Source organism: Parasteatoda tepidariorum, chromosome 9, assembly GCF_982258835.1.
Source record: "Parasteatoda tepidariorum strain Cologne lab strain chromosome 9, Ptep-v5.0, whole genome shotgun sequence".
Lineage (NCBI taxonomy): Eukaryota > Metazoa > Arthropoda > Arachnida > Araneae > Theridiidae > Parasteatoda > Parasteatoda tepidariorum.
In genome coordinates, this window is record NC_141763.1 from 48453499 (window position 1) to 48469291 (window position 15793).

Here is a 15793-nt window from a genome sequence, read left to right on the forward strand (position 1 = left end):
TATTTATTGATTTTTACAATAGTTGAAATCATTTCTGTAACAGGCGTATTAGTATTGGCAACGCAATTGGGTAGTTTCGATTTATCCTTTGACGCATTTGTCTTAAGAAATTTTTTAAAAAATTTAAGGTTTGTTGAGTTTTTCACAATTTTTTATTAAGAAAAACATTATAAAGTAATTTTATTAAGTTTTCTGACCAGTACACAATTAATATTTAAGTACTCTCACCCATTTTGAAGCCGCTCATTCAGACCTACAATTTAGTGTTAATGCTTTCATATTAAATGCATTTCTAAAATCTGAATTACTTTCTGTATGTTACCACATTAAATATGATCTTAAATTCTCTATAAATATAGTTTTTTTCCCTTTTCACATTATTTCCTAAGTTCAGCTACAAATGTAGTAAACTCGTTGTTTCTGAGGAACTGGTTATGCATCTTAATTTCATTTCTTATGTAAACGTTACTAAGAATGTCTTGATCTCTAAATGTTTCTAATTATAAGAATTGAAAAATATTTTTAGACCTTTTTCTTTACCTAATCTGTGACAGTTATTTATATAATTTGTAAGATATAAGTTTTTCAATATTTGCCTAAATTTATTCAAATTTATTTACTTACTAACAGTACAGACTTTGTTATCTAGAAAACTAATTAGAGAAATTCAGACTCATGTTATTAATATAAATAACAGTTTTTTGTAATTCAATTTTAAAGTCATGTGTTTTGAGGCAGTTTTATTTAATTCAATGATCATCTGTATTTAATAATACCTAAATAAGAGCATCATTAATAGGATCTTCTCTATTATGAACAGATAGGTTATTACATAAAAGTGAATAAGTAAAGCTTTTCAAAATTATCTGTTGGAAGAATGCCAAAATCCTACAAATTGATAAATAAAAAAATATATGAGAGGGGAAATTAAAGGATATTAATTCAGTGGAAAATTTAGTTTTATTCAGATATTTTTACTTATTTTTTTGTATTTATATTGATAGCTTTTATTAGAATAAGCGATGTTTCTATCAAAACTAACATCATTACGAGAATCTAAGTTTTCAGCTTCTGAGAAACAATATACCAGAGAAATTTTTATGAAAATGATATTAATATCTGTATAAAAATTTTGATTGAATTTAATCCTTAAGAATAAAAATAAGTTGAGAGCTAGTAATTTTTGAAAATATTTCTAACTTTTGACCACAAATTTAAAAATTTAACTTCTGATCTCATAAAAATAAAGATTTAGGGTTTATTTTTATAATACAAGGCCAAGGAAATGTAGTTAGCTTAATTAATATTAACCATTGGAATAAATATTAATAAATAGAAATAAATTTCAAAGTAGATTGCTATATTTTGGAGAAAAAAATATCAAGTATTAAAGTATTGATCTTTTATATTTTAAGGGATCATGGAGTCTATAATTTAAGTTTTATTTTGTAATTGCACCTAATATTTGATTTTTATTCTGCATTAATCTCATCTTTAAGAAATAGTTTTATGTTTCTATTTAACTATCTATTATCTTATTTTTCTATCTATTAATTCATTTATAAATAGCAAATGGATTAAAGCAAAAACTTGACGTAAAACTTAAAGTAAAAAGTTGACTTCGAGCTTTCATAATTAATAACTCTTAATTTTATTTTAAATTACTAGATAGTAAATAACGAAAAATTATGAATAAAAAGACAAAGATGCTTAATGCCTTAATTTTTTCAAACAAAAGAGCTTTAGTGGTGATGAATATCTGTTTTAATCCATAAATGTTACATGTATTTTATTTTTAAAGCAATCTTTTTTAGAAAGAAAAAGAAAACTTAGAACAATTGAAGAATTTATGCTAATTAAATAGTAAATTAATGAAATAAATTTTAGACTAAGATTTAAAAACCTGGGCTGGGTCATTTTCGTTTCATTTTGTCAAAATCATAATTTGCTCATATATTTTAAAAATTATGTATTTTATAGAATAAGATGTTTTTTACTCCAATGTATGTAATTTGAATTGTTATGTGTAAATTTATCTAAAATTATACATTTTTCATTTTCACGAAAGAGTTCATCATTACGCATAATGATGAGGAATTTCTTGTACTGCCATTCTTACAAATTGACTTCTTTTACTCCATTTTATTTGAAATTTTTTGTGTGTTCAAATATTTACAAAAGATTATTATTGTTCTTTCAGCGGTATCTTAATATCGCTTCTGTTTTTTAGAGAACTTTATTTTTTTACCAACACTGACTAGTTTTTGTACTATCTGACACAATCTTTTATTGTTATTGCTCCGATAGGCATTTTACTTCATTGTATTAAATTAAAGTAGCAGTTCTGATCAAAGGCACTTCTCTTAGTTTCTTAAATCTAAGAAAGACTCTCTCAAAAGCCGTCAATACTGTCCAAAATGTATTCCTGGCACTCATTTAAAACACTGTCCGTCAATGTAATTTGCCACTTATGAGGAAAAAACGGTCTTCAAGAGGAAAAAATGATTTATGTCCATTTTTCACCTAAATGGTGTTTGTTTTATCTGTTGTATTTTGGGGATTATTAAGTTTTTACAAATCAGTAATGTTGAAAATTACCTTTCCCAGAGAGTTATTGCACAGTAAAGATAAACCCTGCTTTGGGAAAATGTTTCTTGTCTGCTTTGAAATTTATTTTTTCTCTGAATCAGCTTTCATGGACTCAAACTTTTCTTCTCTCTTTATCTTTATTTATATACTTGTACTGTTCTAAAAATATTTTAAAGATAATTGCATGAAAATTCTGAGTATTCTTATTGAACTGACTGATTATATCTAAGCTTTTCTTTCCTTCTTTTAGATGGCTGGCCAACCGCAGCAGAAAGATGCACCTGATCAAAATTTTGATTATATGTTCAAAATTTTAATAATTGGCAACAGCAGTGTTGGAAAAACTTCATTTTTATTTCGATATGCTGATGATTCTTTTACTTCTGCATTTGTAAGCACAGTTGGAATCGATTTCAAAGTGAAAACGGTTTTCCGTCAAGATAAACGTGTTAAACTTCAAATATGGGTAGGTAAAAATATTATAGATATATAATAATTTTTTTGTTGCATTAAATTATTGGTTGTTTTATTCCACAGGTATTTGTTGCAAATGATTTTTTTTAGGATTTCTCTTAATGCCATCGCAATTAAGATCAAGTTTCAGAAAAATGATTAAATTCTGTAAAATTCAGAATCAGAAAAAAACCTTTTGAAATTGTACTAACCAAAAAACTCAAGTAATTAGAATCTTAAGAAATTTATCTTTAAAATAAACATTAAAAAAAAAATTTTTTTTTACAATAAATAAAATTACCTATTAAATTCTAGTGAAATTCTTTATATTGATTAAATAAGCTAGCAAACATCACAGATGCTATCTTGTTGTTGTTACACATCCCTCTGGAGAAGGAAAGCCTAGACCAGGTCCAGAAGGCCCAGTCGCGTCAGTCCCTCATATATCTGCAAAAAGTCCCGATCAACCAGCAGCTGCTTAAAAGAAGCGCCAAGGCAAAAAAGGTGATCAGGACTAGCAGGTTGTGAGCAGGAACAACGTTGGAAAGTCTTCTCCCCATTTTGAAACCTTAAACTCTTAAGATGGCCACTACGAAATCTGGCCATGGCCGATTGGAAAGGCCAAGGGCGCCGGCAGTGGGGTGCAAGAGGGTACATTTGCACCCCCCTGCCTTTTTTTAAAAACAAAGCGATACAGAAAAGCAATTTTGTTATTAAAAAATTTTATTAAAAATATTTTTATTCAAAAAAAATAATTAAATAATTGATACATAACAATTAAAACAATTTTTAATCAAACAAGAAGTGTAATAGTCTTGTTTGCTGTTCAAATCTGTTTTGAACTTTCTCAATGAATTCTGAGTCATCTTTGATTCTTTTCTTATGCACACTGAGCATGCTCAAACTTGGCAGATATCTAAGCTATATTTTTAAATTTCATTTAATAAAATATAAATAATATTATATTTTCTATTAGTTATTTAGTTTGACAAAGGTGTATAACACGAACTGACTTCTCACAACTGTAAAACTTCATCAACACACCAAATACCAATGTTAAGTGTGCACAAACACGTTAGTATACGAAACTACTGTTTGTAGTTATTTGTGTTTCAAAACCAGTAGCTATGCCAGCGCCATCAGTACAGTTTCTCGTGGCAAAATTTGCAAGTACGAGAGATTCGTACTTTTTTTTTTAAATATCTTGTTAATAATGAAGAAATGTATCTTGAAAAAAATTAACAGATGGAAGTATATGTAATAACAAAACAAAATGCAATAACAAAACATTTAAAAATAAAAATTTTTTTTGGGGGGGGGGTAGTTTGTTAGAGGGTTGCACTCCCTTTTATATTATTCTGCCAGTGCCTTTGACCGCAGCATGTTAATGATAGGCCAGGGCGGTACTACTGATCATTTTCAGCATACTACTGATGGGTTGGAGTACGGCGCCACACTGGAGATGCTATCTTTAAAATGATTTGTGCATTTCAAAAAAAAACCTGCAGTTTTAATTTTAACAAATTATAATTCTAAACCTTTTCAAAAAAATTAGTTTTTCTGTTTTTGACGGACATTTTGTTCCTCTGAAACAGGCCGAATGAAATAGTTGAATAATTTTTGGGATCACTGTCTAAAAAATCTCCCTTTGAATCTAGTTACTACTCAAATTTCTGGATTTGTCACCAACGGTTAAGTTTTAAGAGATAGAATCTTAAATCTTAATCACTTAAAATCTTCTTTTGGGTGATACGTCATTGATTGAAAATTGATAGATTGTATGACTTTCTTTTTGTTGAAAATATTTTTCTTTCACATTTTTTTATTTGTAGGATACGGCTGGACAAGAACGATATAGAACTATTACTACAGCTTATTACAGAGGTGCAATGGGCTTTATTCTGATGTATGATGTTACTAATGAAGAATCTTTCAATAGTGTCCAGGACTGGTAAGTAGGAAAAAAAAATTTGATACATATTATGCTTTTAAAATTGAAGCATAAAATGTAAAATAAGATTTAAAAATACAAATTGAGGGAACAAGGAACTGATATATAAAAAATGTAGTTATATATTTTCTATCATTTCCATTATTTTTAATGTTAATTTAATTGTAAGCACTTAAATTTTCCTGGCAAATTATTTTTTTAAAAATCTTGCTGCTGTGTGATCCTATTAAAATTTTCAACATATATAGTTCTCTTATTAATAAATATCTTAAGTTGTATTGCTGAATAACTTTTGCTTTTATAATCAGATTAAGAACTTTTTCAGCATAATGATATGAAAAATATCTGAGTATTACCCTAAAATCTATCTAATACCTGCATTTTAGCGTATTTAGTTTCCTATCTTAATATTTCAAGAGAGACACTTTTAATATTCAAATTATTGAATGAAAATATTTATTCAAGGTTTCAACTTAAAAACAATCTTTTGCTGTGTAAGCATACTAGATTTATTCCCTTGATTAATTTGAATTCTCAATTTTTAAAACATGTGTTGCTACAATGAGGAAAAAGAGATACAGTACAGAACCCGTTATCCGGAAATCAGAAAACCGGAAAACCAAAAAACCGGAACGAAATTCGATAAATTTTCCCGCCATTTTTTAAAAAAAAAAATTTTTTTTCCTCCTAGGATTTTTCTTTCTTTTTTGAAAGATACCTTACCATCATTTTGGAAATAATCATTAATGTACTACTCCATCGTTTTTTCTTCTTTTTAACATTATTTCCAAAAAAAATTATTTTTTTAGTTGGGTTTAACAATAAAAAGAACGGCTTTTTGTAGCGATTCAGAAAACCGGAAAAATCAGTTATCCGGAATAGCGAGGGTCCCGATCGTTCCAGATAATCGATTCCCTACTGTATTAGTAATTATATCTGGAGAGCAATAAAATATGGGCACATTTATTCTGTTTTTATATTTCAGTTATTTATCTGGAACCAATAAGATAAGTTTAAAAAATGTTTAAAAAAATAATTAGAATTTGTGCTGCACAATTCTATGTTGATAACTGAACTTCTTCAAAAGTTGGAATTTAGAAAAATCATTTCAATGTATTATTTTCATACTAAGCTTTTAGAAAATGCAAAAAATGAATTGATTTTTTGATAAGTTCTGTGTGGTTGAATAGGTCTTACATAGAGATTGTGTCACCTTTTTTAAAGAGGGGTCACGTTTTCTTTTTAAAATTTGTCACCTTTTTGCAGATTTTTAGCAATAAAAATTGAAACTTTTTTATGTGTTTTATCATTTTGAAAACATGTCAGCTTAAAGATGAAAGAAGTAAGCTTTTCTTTCAAGCTTTGTCTTTTCCTGATTCCCCTATGAAAAATGACTAAAGGGCAACTAACAGTATCAGTACAGCTCTATGAATTCTGCAGGTGTTGCTGCTTTTTAATTAAATACTTAGTAAGAACAGAAGCTAACATGCAACTTCATTGAATATGTGATACTTGTAAAGATGAAGAAGTTATTTCATTGTCTATTGAACTCTTATGTAGTAGTTTTAGCTGATTAAGGATAAGACTGAAAAATATATCTGGTGGCCACTAGAGATAAATTTATTGGTTCCCACTTTTTCCTTTCCTCTAGCCACTTTTTGCTTTAAAAGTATCTCAATAGTGATTTTGCTTCTAAATTGGTTTAGAAATTATTTATTAGTCATTACTTTTTAATGCTCTCAATTTGCACAGATTCCAATGTAAATTTATTTTGTTTCTCAATCGCCTTTTCAACTGTTATTGCTGTGAAATTCTGTATGATTTTAAAGAACCCAATTTTTAATACAATATTATGATGCGTGAATTTTGAATTTGAGTAATCACGTTTCACTATATATATAAATTTGCTAAATCAATTATTTATAAAAGGGAAAAAAATTTTTAGACAAAGTTTGTTTTTTTAATGAAAAAGTATTTTTTGAATGAGTTCTAATAATTAAAGGTATTTAATTTTCTGCATAGTATAAAAATAAAAACTGTTTTCTGCATGAAGATAGTTTTCTGCTTTGATATAAAAATATAGTGCTAGAACACTAACATTTATATAAAAATTAATATATTTGACACCAACTTGACTAAATGGATCATGGGATGTAACAATTAAGTCATTTAATAGACTTTTAGTCATATTGAAAAATTTTTGTTCTTATTTAGGCAACTATTTTCATAATTTTTGGCAACTATTTTCATGTTTTAGGCTACTAAAAGTAACTATTTTGTTAATTTTTTTCTGTGGCAACTGTGCAAATTAAAAAAAAAATTTAAAAATTTTATTTTTATTATTAAGTAAAAAAAAAATTTTTTTTATTTTTTATTTTGATTTATATATTTTTTTTCCTTCTTCTCTGGCAGAAATAAAGAAATTTTGTCAATGGCCCACAGCACCAGTAACAAAAATTTAACTTTTCCATACACATTTTAAATAAACTATTCATCTATTTCTATTATGTTTAAAGAATTATTTAAAAATTCATGGAATAAATTTTTGAAACAAATATAACAAGCGAGCTTTTGTTAACTGTAATCATTCCAGTTAATTGTAAGTTGAAATTTTATCATGTTTCAGTAAATAGGTTAAATATTTAACATAAGTGGGTTATTATATCAAACAATAAAAGTAATTAAATTTTTGTTAACTTATAATCTATTCAGTTTATTGTAAATATAAATTTAGTCATGTTTTAGTAAATAGGTTATATATTACATATTTAACACAAGCAGATTATTGTATTAAACATTAAAAGTACAAAATGAAAGCTAAAATTATTGAAAATTTCTAATAATCACAATTATGAAAAAGTAGCAGAAACAAAAACCAAGTGAGCATATAATTTCTGATTGACATTAAATGGGTGTTAGCCTAAAAGATAACTGATAATTATCTTTTAGGTTATGTGATCCTAATCAGATTTTAATTTATCGAACTAAGTTCATTTTTAGTTCTGCTTTAACTATCTATTTGTTTTCTAGGGTTACACAAATAAAAACTTATTCCTGGGACAATGCTCAAGTTGTTCTTGTTGGCAATAAGTGTGACATGGAAGATGAACGTGTAGTTTCAGCTGAGCGTGGGCGACAATTGGCCGAGCAGTTGGGGTTGGAATTCTTCGAAACATCTGCAAAAGAGAACATTAATGTGAAAGCCGTATTTGAGCGTCTTGTGGATATCATCTGTGATAAGATGTCTGAGAGTCTCGACTCTGATCCTAACCTCATAAATGCTTCCAAAGGCACTCGTCTTACAGAAAATCCTGCTCCTCCCACTGCAGGATGTCAATGTTAAGCAATTTGATCAAGATATATTTTTCATTACCATACAGTGTTCCTTCTTTTTTTAAGTATTTGATATAAGGCTTGGTAGGATTCACATTGATATCTTAGTCGACAACCATTCAATTAGAGGAATCTTAAATGTATAGGGCATTTACCTTGTGCTAAGGTACACTTCATGTTTAGTTGGTTTTTCAAATCTTTAGATATTTACATTATCTAAAACAATAATAAAATTTGTTTGTCATTCTTTACAAATTTGTTTCAAATATTTTTTTTAGGTCGTGAACTGCAAGCTCTTTCTATCTTACCATTTATTAGGCCATGTACTATAGGGCAAAATTAACAGTCGATGCGGCCACAGGGCAACTAAATGTAACAATTGGGGATTAAAAAATTGTCTGCCAGTCACAACCCAATCTCCACTATTTTTTGCAAAAATGTACCCAATGGGCATTTTATAATATTTTTTTATAATAAATATATAATTATTATGAATATTTCATTGAAAACTACTTATTTCATGCTTGTTTCTTTTTTAAAAAAAAAAATTTTTTATAGAAATGAACTTTGTAAAAAGGTTTCAAGAGTAATACTTTACATTATTAATAAGTTTATTTAATCGTTTAAAGCTTTCAACTTTTAAAAAAGTGACCACTGTTAAAAATTTTGCCCTGTACCACCTATAATTTATCATGGGTTCTTGACCACAAATAAATTAACATTCAATTAACAAATAAATTAACATCCTGCATTCTGAATTGGATGCATTGGAACACCTACAGAGATCTCATCTCCTGAGTAATATAGCCTGCCAGAAGGTAGATCTTTAAATTGTTTATGGTCAAAAATGGATGCTAAATATGAAAAATATGGCTTGAAAAACAGCAAGAAGGAAAAGAGCTGATAGCCCACAGCGATAGTCTCTATCATTGATGCACTACAATTGACCTATTGCTAGGGTTCAGATACTTTTGAACAAAATTAAGAACATAGGTTTATTAATTTTTTTAAAACTTTTTGAATTGTTATTTCATTTTGTTCTTCTAGTAGAATCCCAGTTTTTATTAACACAAAATAATTGGTAACTCGTTAGTAATAAATTTACTACATATTTTATATAGATGAATTGTTGAAAATGTTTGTTTTATTAGTTAGGTACTATAATATTTATTCTACCTTTTTTGTACTGTTATGTTTCAATTAATATAATTTTTCAATTGCTTGCATCAATAAAGTTACATGAGCTTCGTAGGTATGTAATAGTTATTTCACCATATGAATTCTACCAAGCCTATATTGCATTATTAATATTGGCATTTCAATACAATTCTTGTAACTTTTTCTGGTCAGATAAAAAAGGAACTTAGATGAAAGTCTTCTCGCTCTCATCTAAATATATTTCAGTAACTACTATTTCAATCTCTTGAGAGTTATTTGTCCAAAATGTATGCATTTCATAAGTTTTACAATTTAAAAAAAAAATTGAATTATCATCTGTATGTAACTGATATGAATGTTGGCATGCATAATTGCTTAAACTATTTAATAGTACATATATTGGTAAAGACAATGTTTATGTATTTACTTCAATTCTACTTTTTCCCAATTTTTTAAATATTGTCAGTGTGATATTAATGTCTACTTAATGTATTTGCAGATGATTTATCCATGAAGTATATCTTTTAACTATATATATAGAATCACTAATACATTAACAGTGAATTTTTTTTATTTATTGTAATTTTCAAGATGTGTTCATAAATAAATGCCTTTATATAGTATGTGTACTAATAACTTAGAAAGCAGTGGGTGTGATCTAATATTAAGATCTTGTTATGCCTCTTTTGACGTTTTAACACTTTCCGAATAAATTCCAAGCAAATTCTAAATGATACTGCTATGAATGTGCATATACATGTATCACTTATAAAATCAAAACACTGTAAAAAAAATTAAAATCGTCTATGTGAGACTTACCTATATGAAATATTCATTTAAGTCATATATTTAATCAAAGAAAAGTATATTTCATGTTATTTGCTAGTGTTTTTTTATTAAATATATAAAAATTAAATCTAAATTGCTTGAACTAGCAAAAAAAATTATACTGCACTGGATGACATATCTAATTTTTATTACATTCCAGTAGTTTATTTATTTATTGGTCCTTAATACCCATATAAATCAACCCTTGACTTTTTTTAGTAGCTTTAAGTTATCAGAAATGTAAATAACAATCAAATCACTAGTTTAATTGACTGTAATGGGTGAATGAAAAACTAGGTTATTGTGGTGGCATCACTCATTTAAATGTATATATAATCTCTATATATGTGAAATGTAGACTTAACAAAAAATAATTAAAAAAAAACAGTAAATCTAACATGGAAAAAGCTGTAATTTCCTCTTAATGTTGTTATATATTACTTCATATCATAAGTAATCTTGAACCATAAGTATTTTTTATTTCCTCTAGTGTGGTAGAAATAGATGAAAGGCTAATCATTTGGGATATTTATTTCTGAATGCATGGAAATACTTTTATCGATAACAATTTATGAATTTTTTTTTATTAAAGTGCACAAGTATGTTTATGAAATATCAGTATTGATAACTGGTTTCCACCGTATTTTATTCAATTAAAAATATAGATGAATGTTGATGTATTTTTGAATTTATCAAATTCTTTTATTTGAGAAACTCAAAAAAAATTATGTCTTTTTATATAATAATTTTTAATCGAAATAATGGGCTGTTCCTACAATTCTTCTTTTTCTAGCACACACATATATAAGAATTATATTTGGAAAGAAAAAGGATGCCAGTTTTAAGGGTTTATCCTAGTTTATTGTTTGGAAGATGTTGTAAAAGCCCATTGTCCAAAACACTTTTATATCTAATGTATGTTATTTTAATTCATTTCTAAAAACGGTGTTTAGTATGATCTGCTGTATAATGCAAAGTCAGATCTCATTTGTTGCGAAAATCATTCTCTCGATATATATATCAATCAAAATAAATGTTTTGTTTGTAGAAGTTCTGTTAAAAACTTGTACAACTATTTCCAACTGCCTATGATGTCGTATGTAATATATTCAACTAATTTAGGTGCAATAATTAGAGATAAACATATTACAGTTGCTGCATACAGAGTCTGATTGTTGCGTATGATCACAAAAAACTGACATACACCACCTATTATTCCTTCTTATTTAAATACTAAAAGGGGCTTTATTAAATGAAAATTATCCTTTCATTAATTTAATTCATCATTGAGCATTGAGACAGATTAGCCTTATGGCTATTAGAAACCGCATGCTATTTCATTGTATTGAAGAGAAAGTAGTGGGTTAATATCACTATCTCTAAAAATTAACAAGATCTTTTTGTTTGAGTTATTTATGTGCATTTTTATTTATTATCCTAATTGCAAAATTTGTGTATTTACACGTAAAATTTTACTGTTTTCATTGAATGCATAGCTTTTATTATTAACATTTTTACAACAAAAATTAGTTAACCAAATGAAAAGTATCTTTTAATGTTTGGTATACACGGGATATGTTACAAAGAAAAAAGCACAGTCTAAAATTGTAACAAAATAATATAATCTTAGATATAAACTTATGTATGCACTTGTCTGATAGGGAAAAAGAAAAGTTTAGTAATATTAGTTTGCGCTGAAATAAAAATGGTGCTGAAAAACATTTCTGTTTACATTTATAATTTCTGTTTTTAATTTATAACTGAAGAATCAGTAAATTAAGAATGATTGCTTAGAAATTATATAGGGGATTCTAGTTTGTGCTGAGGGTTAGCTTTTCCCATTTTGGATTTGATATAACTCTGTTGTGAATGTTGTTAGATTCATACAAATTACATGTTAGGATTTAATGTGTAGTATGCCTGAACTATTAAATTTGGCACAATTGTTGCATTGCCTTGATACATTTATGTATTCTCATCTCATACTGCAAATGCCTCATATAGTATGATGAACTATTGTGTAAACGTGATAGAGATTGATAATGAAAGCATTTATATTGAATTTTTTGAAGTAGAAGTAATACAAAGAATATATAGTTGCATGCAAAAGTGCTATCTAACAATATTCCAAATAAATATATCATATGTTCTAAATGTGTATTATTACTTTATAGCTAAGTATCGTACAAAACGAAATTTGAGAACTATTCTCTTCTTGTAAAAATATATAATTTATTCATGTTTCAGCATTTCATAGTTTTTTAGATGTGTTACAAGAGTTATTTTTTTTAATGTTACCGTTTGTAAATTTTATTACTTGCCTGTTTTTGATTTAAAAACCATTTTGATAGAGTGATAAGAAGCAAATTATTTACATTTGTTTCTATATATTTATAGATATTTTTTCTTACTCTTTCATTTTATGCCATTTTGTTAGCTTGAATATAAGAGCTATAAATATATACGTTTGTGAAGCATTGGTACTTATGTGTCATAATATCATTATTATTTTTCTTTTCAAATGAATAATAACTATAAAAAAATTAAATCATAATGTTGTTAGTGCAAGTAGTACACACATAGTGTCTTATACTCATTCTGATCCATTTCGAGAAATCAAGTTAATTAAGGATGTTAAATTTAAATAGCAAAAACAGTGATAACTTTATTGAATTTTGCTATTGAAATTCTATAATTCGGCTTACAATGTGTGGTGTCTTTAAATAAAAATAGACAAGACAATAACTAGAAAACTTATAAGTAAAGACTGATTGCAGTGAATGAAATTTTTATTTGAATATAATTTTTATATTATTTAGTTGCATTTTTAATCATATAATCAGTATATTAAGCAGTTAATCATCCATAGTGTCAGTAAAATGGTTTCAAATGCCTCTGGTTAAATCATTAGTAGCTTAAATTTGTACAATGATATAAATTATTGTAATTATTTATATACTTAAAATTTTTTTTATTTTTGCTCTGAAGCTCTTCCTTCATAAACTCTTGTTTGTGTTCCAGTTTCTTACTAAACATAAAATAATTTTCTTTTTAGATCTATCATATGTAAAACCGCTAAAAAAAAACTAATTAATTGGTTCTAAATGATGGTTTTTTAACTTAAAACAATCTAAATTTTACATTCAGTTTTTTATAATTATTTAGGCATTTTTATTCATTAAGCATTTTTTTAAACCGAAAAAAAATTTTTTTTTTCTTTTTAATTTCTAACAGATCAAATCAATAAACATGTTAAGCTTCGGAATTCAGTTTTAAACACTGGTAGCATTTTTAGTGTTTGTATTGTTCAAATTTTGTTACAAGGGCAGCATTTAAATATTTTTATAATGTTTACTTTTTTTAGCAGCTCAATTATTGAAGAATTTAGAATCTTACTTTTTAAGATAATTTTTATACAGTTGCCATATTTTAATGTAATATCATGACACATAATTATCTTTTCTAGTCATTTTTCAAAATCAAAACTTATTCTTTGTTTTTACAATCCTCTTAGATGTTGAATCTGAAATAAATTTTTTAATATGTTATTTATTAATAAATTATGCCCTATTTTATGCATTTGTTTTTAAAATTTGGTGATATTTATGTATTGATACAATGTATTATTTACATTCCTACTTTTATTTTCAGTATTAATCACAGATTTGAGAATTTTAATGAATTTTGGCTAATAAATTGTATGCTAAATGTATGTAGAAAGAAATTATAGTTATAATGTAAACCACCTATAAATTGTAATGTATTATAACCTTTAGGAAATAAATTTTTCTTTTGTTTTTATTTCTGACTATGTTTTTAATGAATTATTATAAATATTTTAATTTTACACACATTAAATTTCGCATAATTTTAACAAATTCCTTTTAATGAGCTGTGATGGCTCCGGATAGAGCGCTCCCTTTCCTTGTGTTAATCCTTTACACGCGAAAGATACCTCTTAGTTACCAATGTCACTTATAAAATACCTACCACTCTAAATGTCAACATTTTTACATTTCAAAACTTTGATATTTCCCAGGTATTATATGGTAAGATTGTAATTATTGAGTTATATCGTGAAAAATTCAGTTAGTCATTTTATAACCATCTAAAGAACCCTGAGTGCAAAGGCTTAAATTATTTGGGAAAGTTAATAAATCCTGGAGAATTTAAAAAGTACCTTTATTAGGTTGTTCTTTTATCTTAATTCCTTAGAGAAAACTTTTTCCCTTTACAGTATAAATAGGCGTTCCCATAGAAAGATGTCCGTTATATACTTAAAGCTTTTTCTCTTTTCCAAAAAAAAAAACATTTTAACTTTTGTGAAGTTAAGAAGTTTTGTATATAAAAAATTGATTTTTCCAGATATTAGGTCTTGAACCAAGACCTGTTATCAGTAAAAATACACTTTTTCTATATTCTCCATTTTGAAAAATAACAATGAATTGAGAATTTTTGACTGATATACACACTAATTGAATCCATGCATCTGAAAACCAGTCATCTCTTCTCTATTTTTTCAAAACTGAAATTCTTGCTTTCCCAAGTTTAGCTGAGATATAAGAAATTAACATTTTCCTACTCCGTATAAAATATTTTGTGCAGTGAAATATCAATTTAGTTTGAAAACATGCCTTATCCTGAAGATAAACTGTTCACGAAACAAAGTTGAAAAATACTGCTATGACGGCTGCCATTGTTGCCTTTGAAATTGTTTGTATAACCTAACAATTAATTATTTAATTTAGGCTTGTTATTTTGTTGTTGCGTTTCAACACACAATAAGTGAATCACAGGGTAGTTCCTCTGATGGTATATGCAAGAAAATAAAGAGGGAGAAAATGAAATACTATGAACTGTAAAGGTGACTACAAGGAGGTGACTGCAAATAATATACTTGACTTCAAAAGCTGGTGGCGGGAGCATTATTAGAAAAATGTTTTATCAAAATGCTCCAATGGAAAAGCAAGAAAGGAGAAATTTTACTTATAAAAGCACTACACCTGGTGAAGTTATTTCCTTGCCATGGTGGTTTATTCAAATGAACATTAACTCTGTGTAAAAAGTGACACTATATCCAGTTAAATAAGCATATTTTAGAAAAGTTGCTGTAAACCACAAGAAAATGGCAGACGTCAAAAAAATTTTAAATAATTAATATGAACCAAATGAGTTTTTGTCCTCCCATGAAGAAATTTTTAAGTTGCCCAGGACTGATAGTCATAACCCAAAAGATTTCAGAAACTACACAAATATCCATAGATATGTAGTCTAAGACTTCAACAATGTGTTTATTTAATTTCTAAATTACAAATTATTAATATTTTGGCTTGTTAAAAATAATGTTAAGTATTCGTTTTAAGGTTTTGTTTGAAAACCGGTCATCTCTAAGTTCTAATTATTTTTTTAAATTAGAAAGTTAAGTCATCTCAGAATTGCAATAGACTATTTTGTAATCAGCCATATTTAAATTTAAAAAAT

At 26.8% G+C, this 15793-nt stretch overlaps 1 protein-coding gene across 2 annotated transcripts; it reads left to right on the forward strand.

The window, feature by feature from the left end:
• The first annotated feature begins 12 nt into the window (after nt 1–12).
• Nucleotides 13–14113, forward strand: LOC107445487 (ras-related protein Rab-3). 2 transcript variants are annotated; one of them, XM_016059888.5, is made up of 4 exons: nt 13–128; nt 2840–3055; nt 4875–4993; nt 8024–14113. In XM_016059888.5, exons 2-4 carry the CDS (start codon nt 2840–2842, stop codon nt 8334–8336), a joined length of 648 nt encoding a protein of 215 aa, XP_015915374.1. In that variant the 5' UTR covers nt 13–128; the 3' UTR covers nt 8337–14113. The 2 variants fall into 2 exon arrangements, with proteins under 2 accessions (XP_015915374.1, XP_042904170.1); XM_043048236.2 differs by lacking the exon at nt 13–128 and adding an exon at nt 289–313.
• Nucleotides 14114–15793: the final 1680 nt, after the last annotated feature.

Excerpts from the sequence above, each read along its gene's own strand:
- LOC107445487 (XM_016059888.5), top strand. The coding sequence starts at position 2,840 with ATGGCTGGCCAACCGCAGCAGAAAGATGCACCTGATCAAAATTTTGAT. Across the intron at positions 3,056-4,874 it reads GTGTTAAACTTCAAATATGG|GATACGGCTGGACAAGAACG; the intron begins GTAGGTAAAAAT and ends TTTTATTTGTAG. Across the intron at positions 4,994-8,023 it reads TTCAATAGTGTCCAGGACTG|GGTTACACAAATAAAAACTT; the intron begins GTAAGTAGGAAA and ends TTTGTTTTCTAG.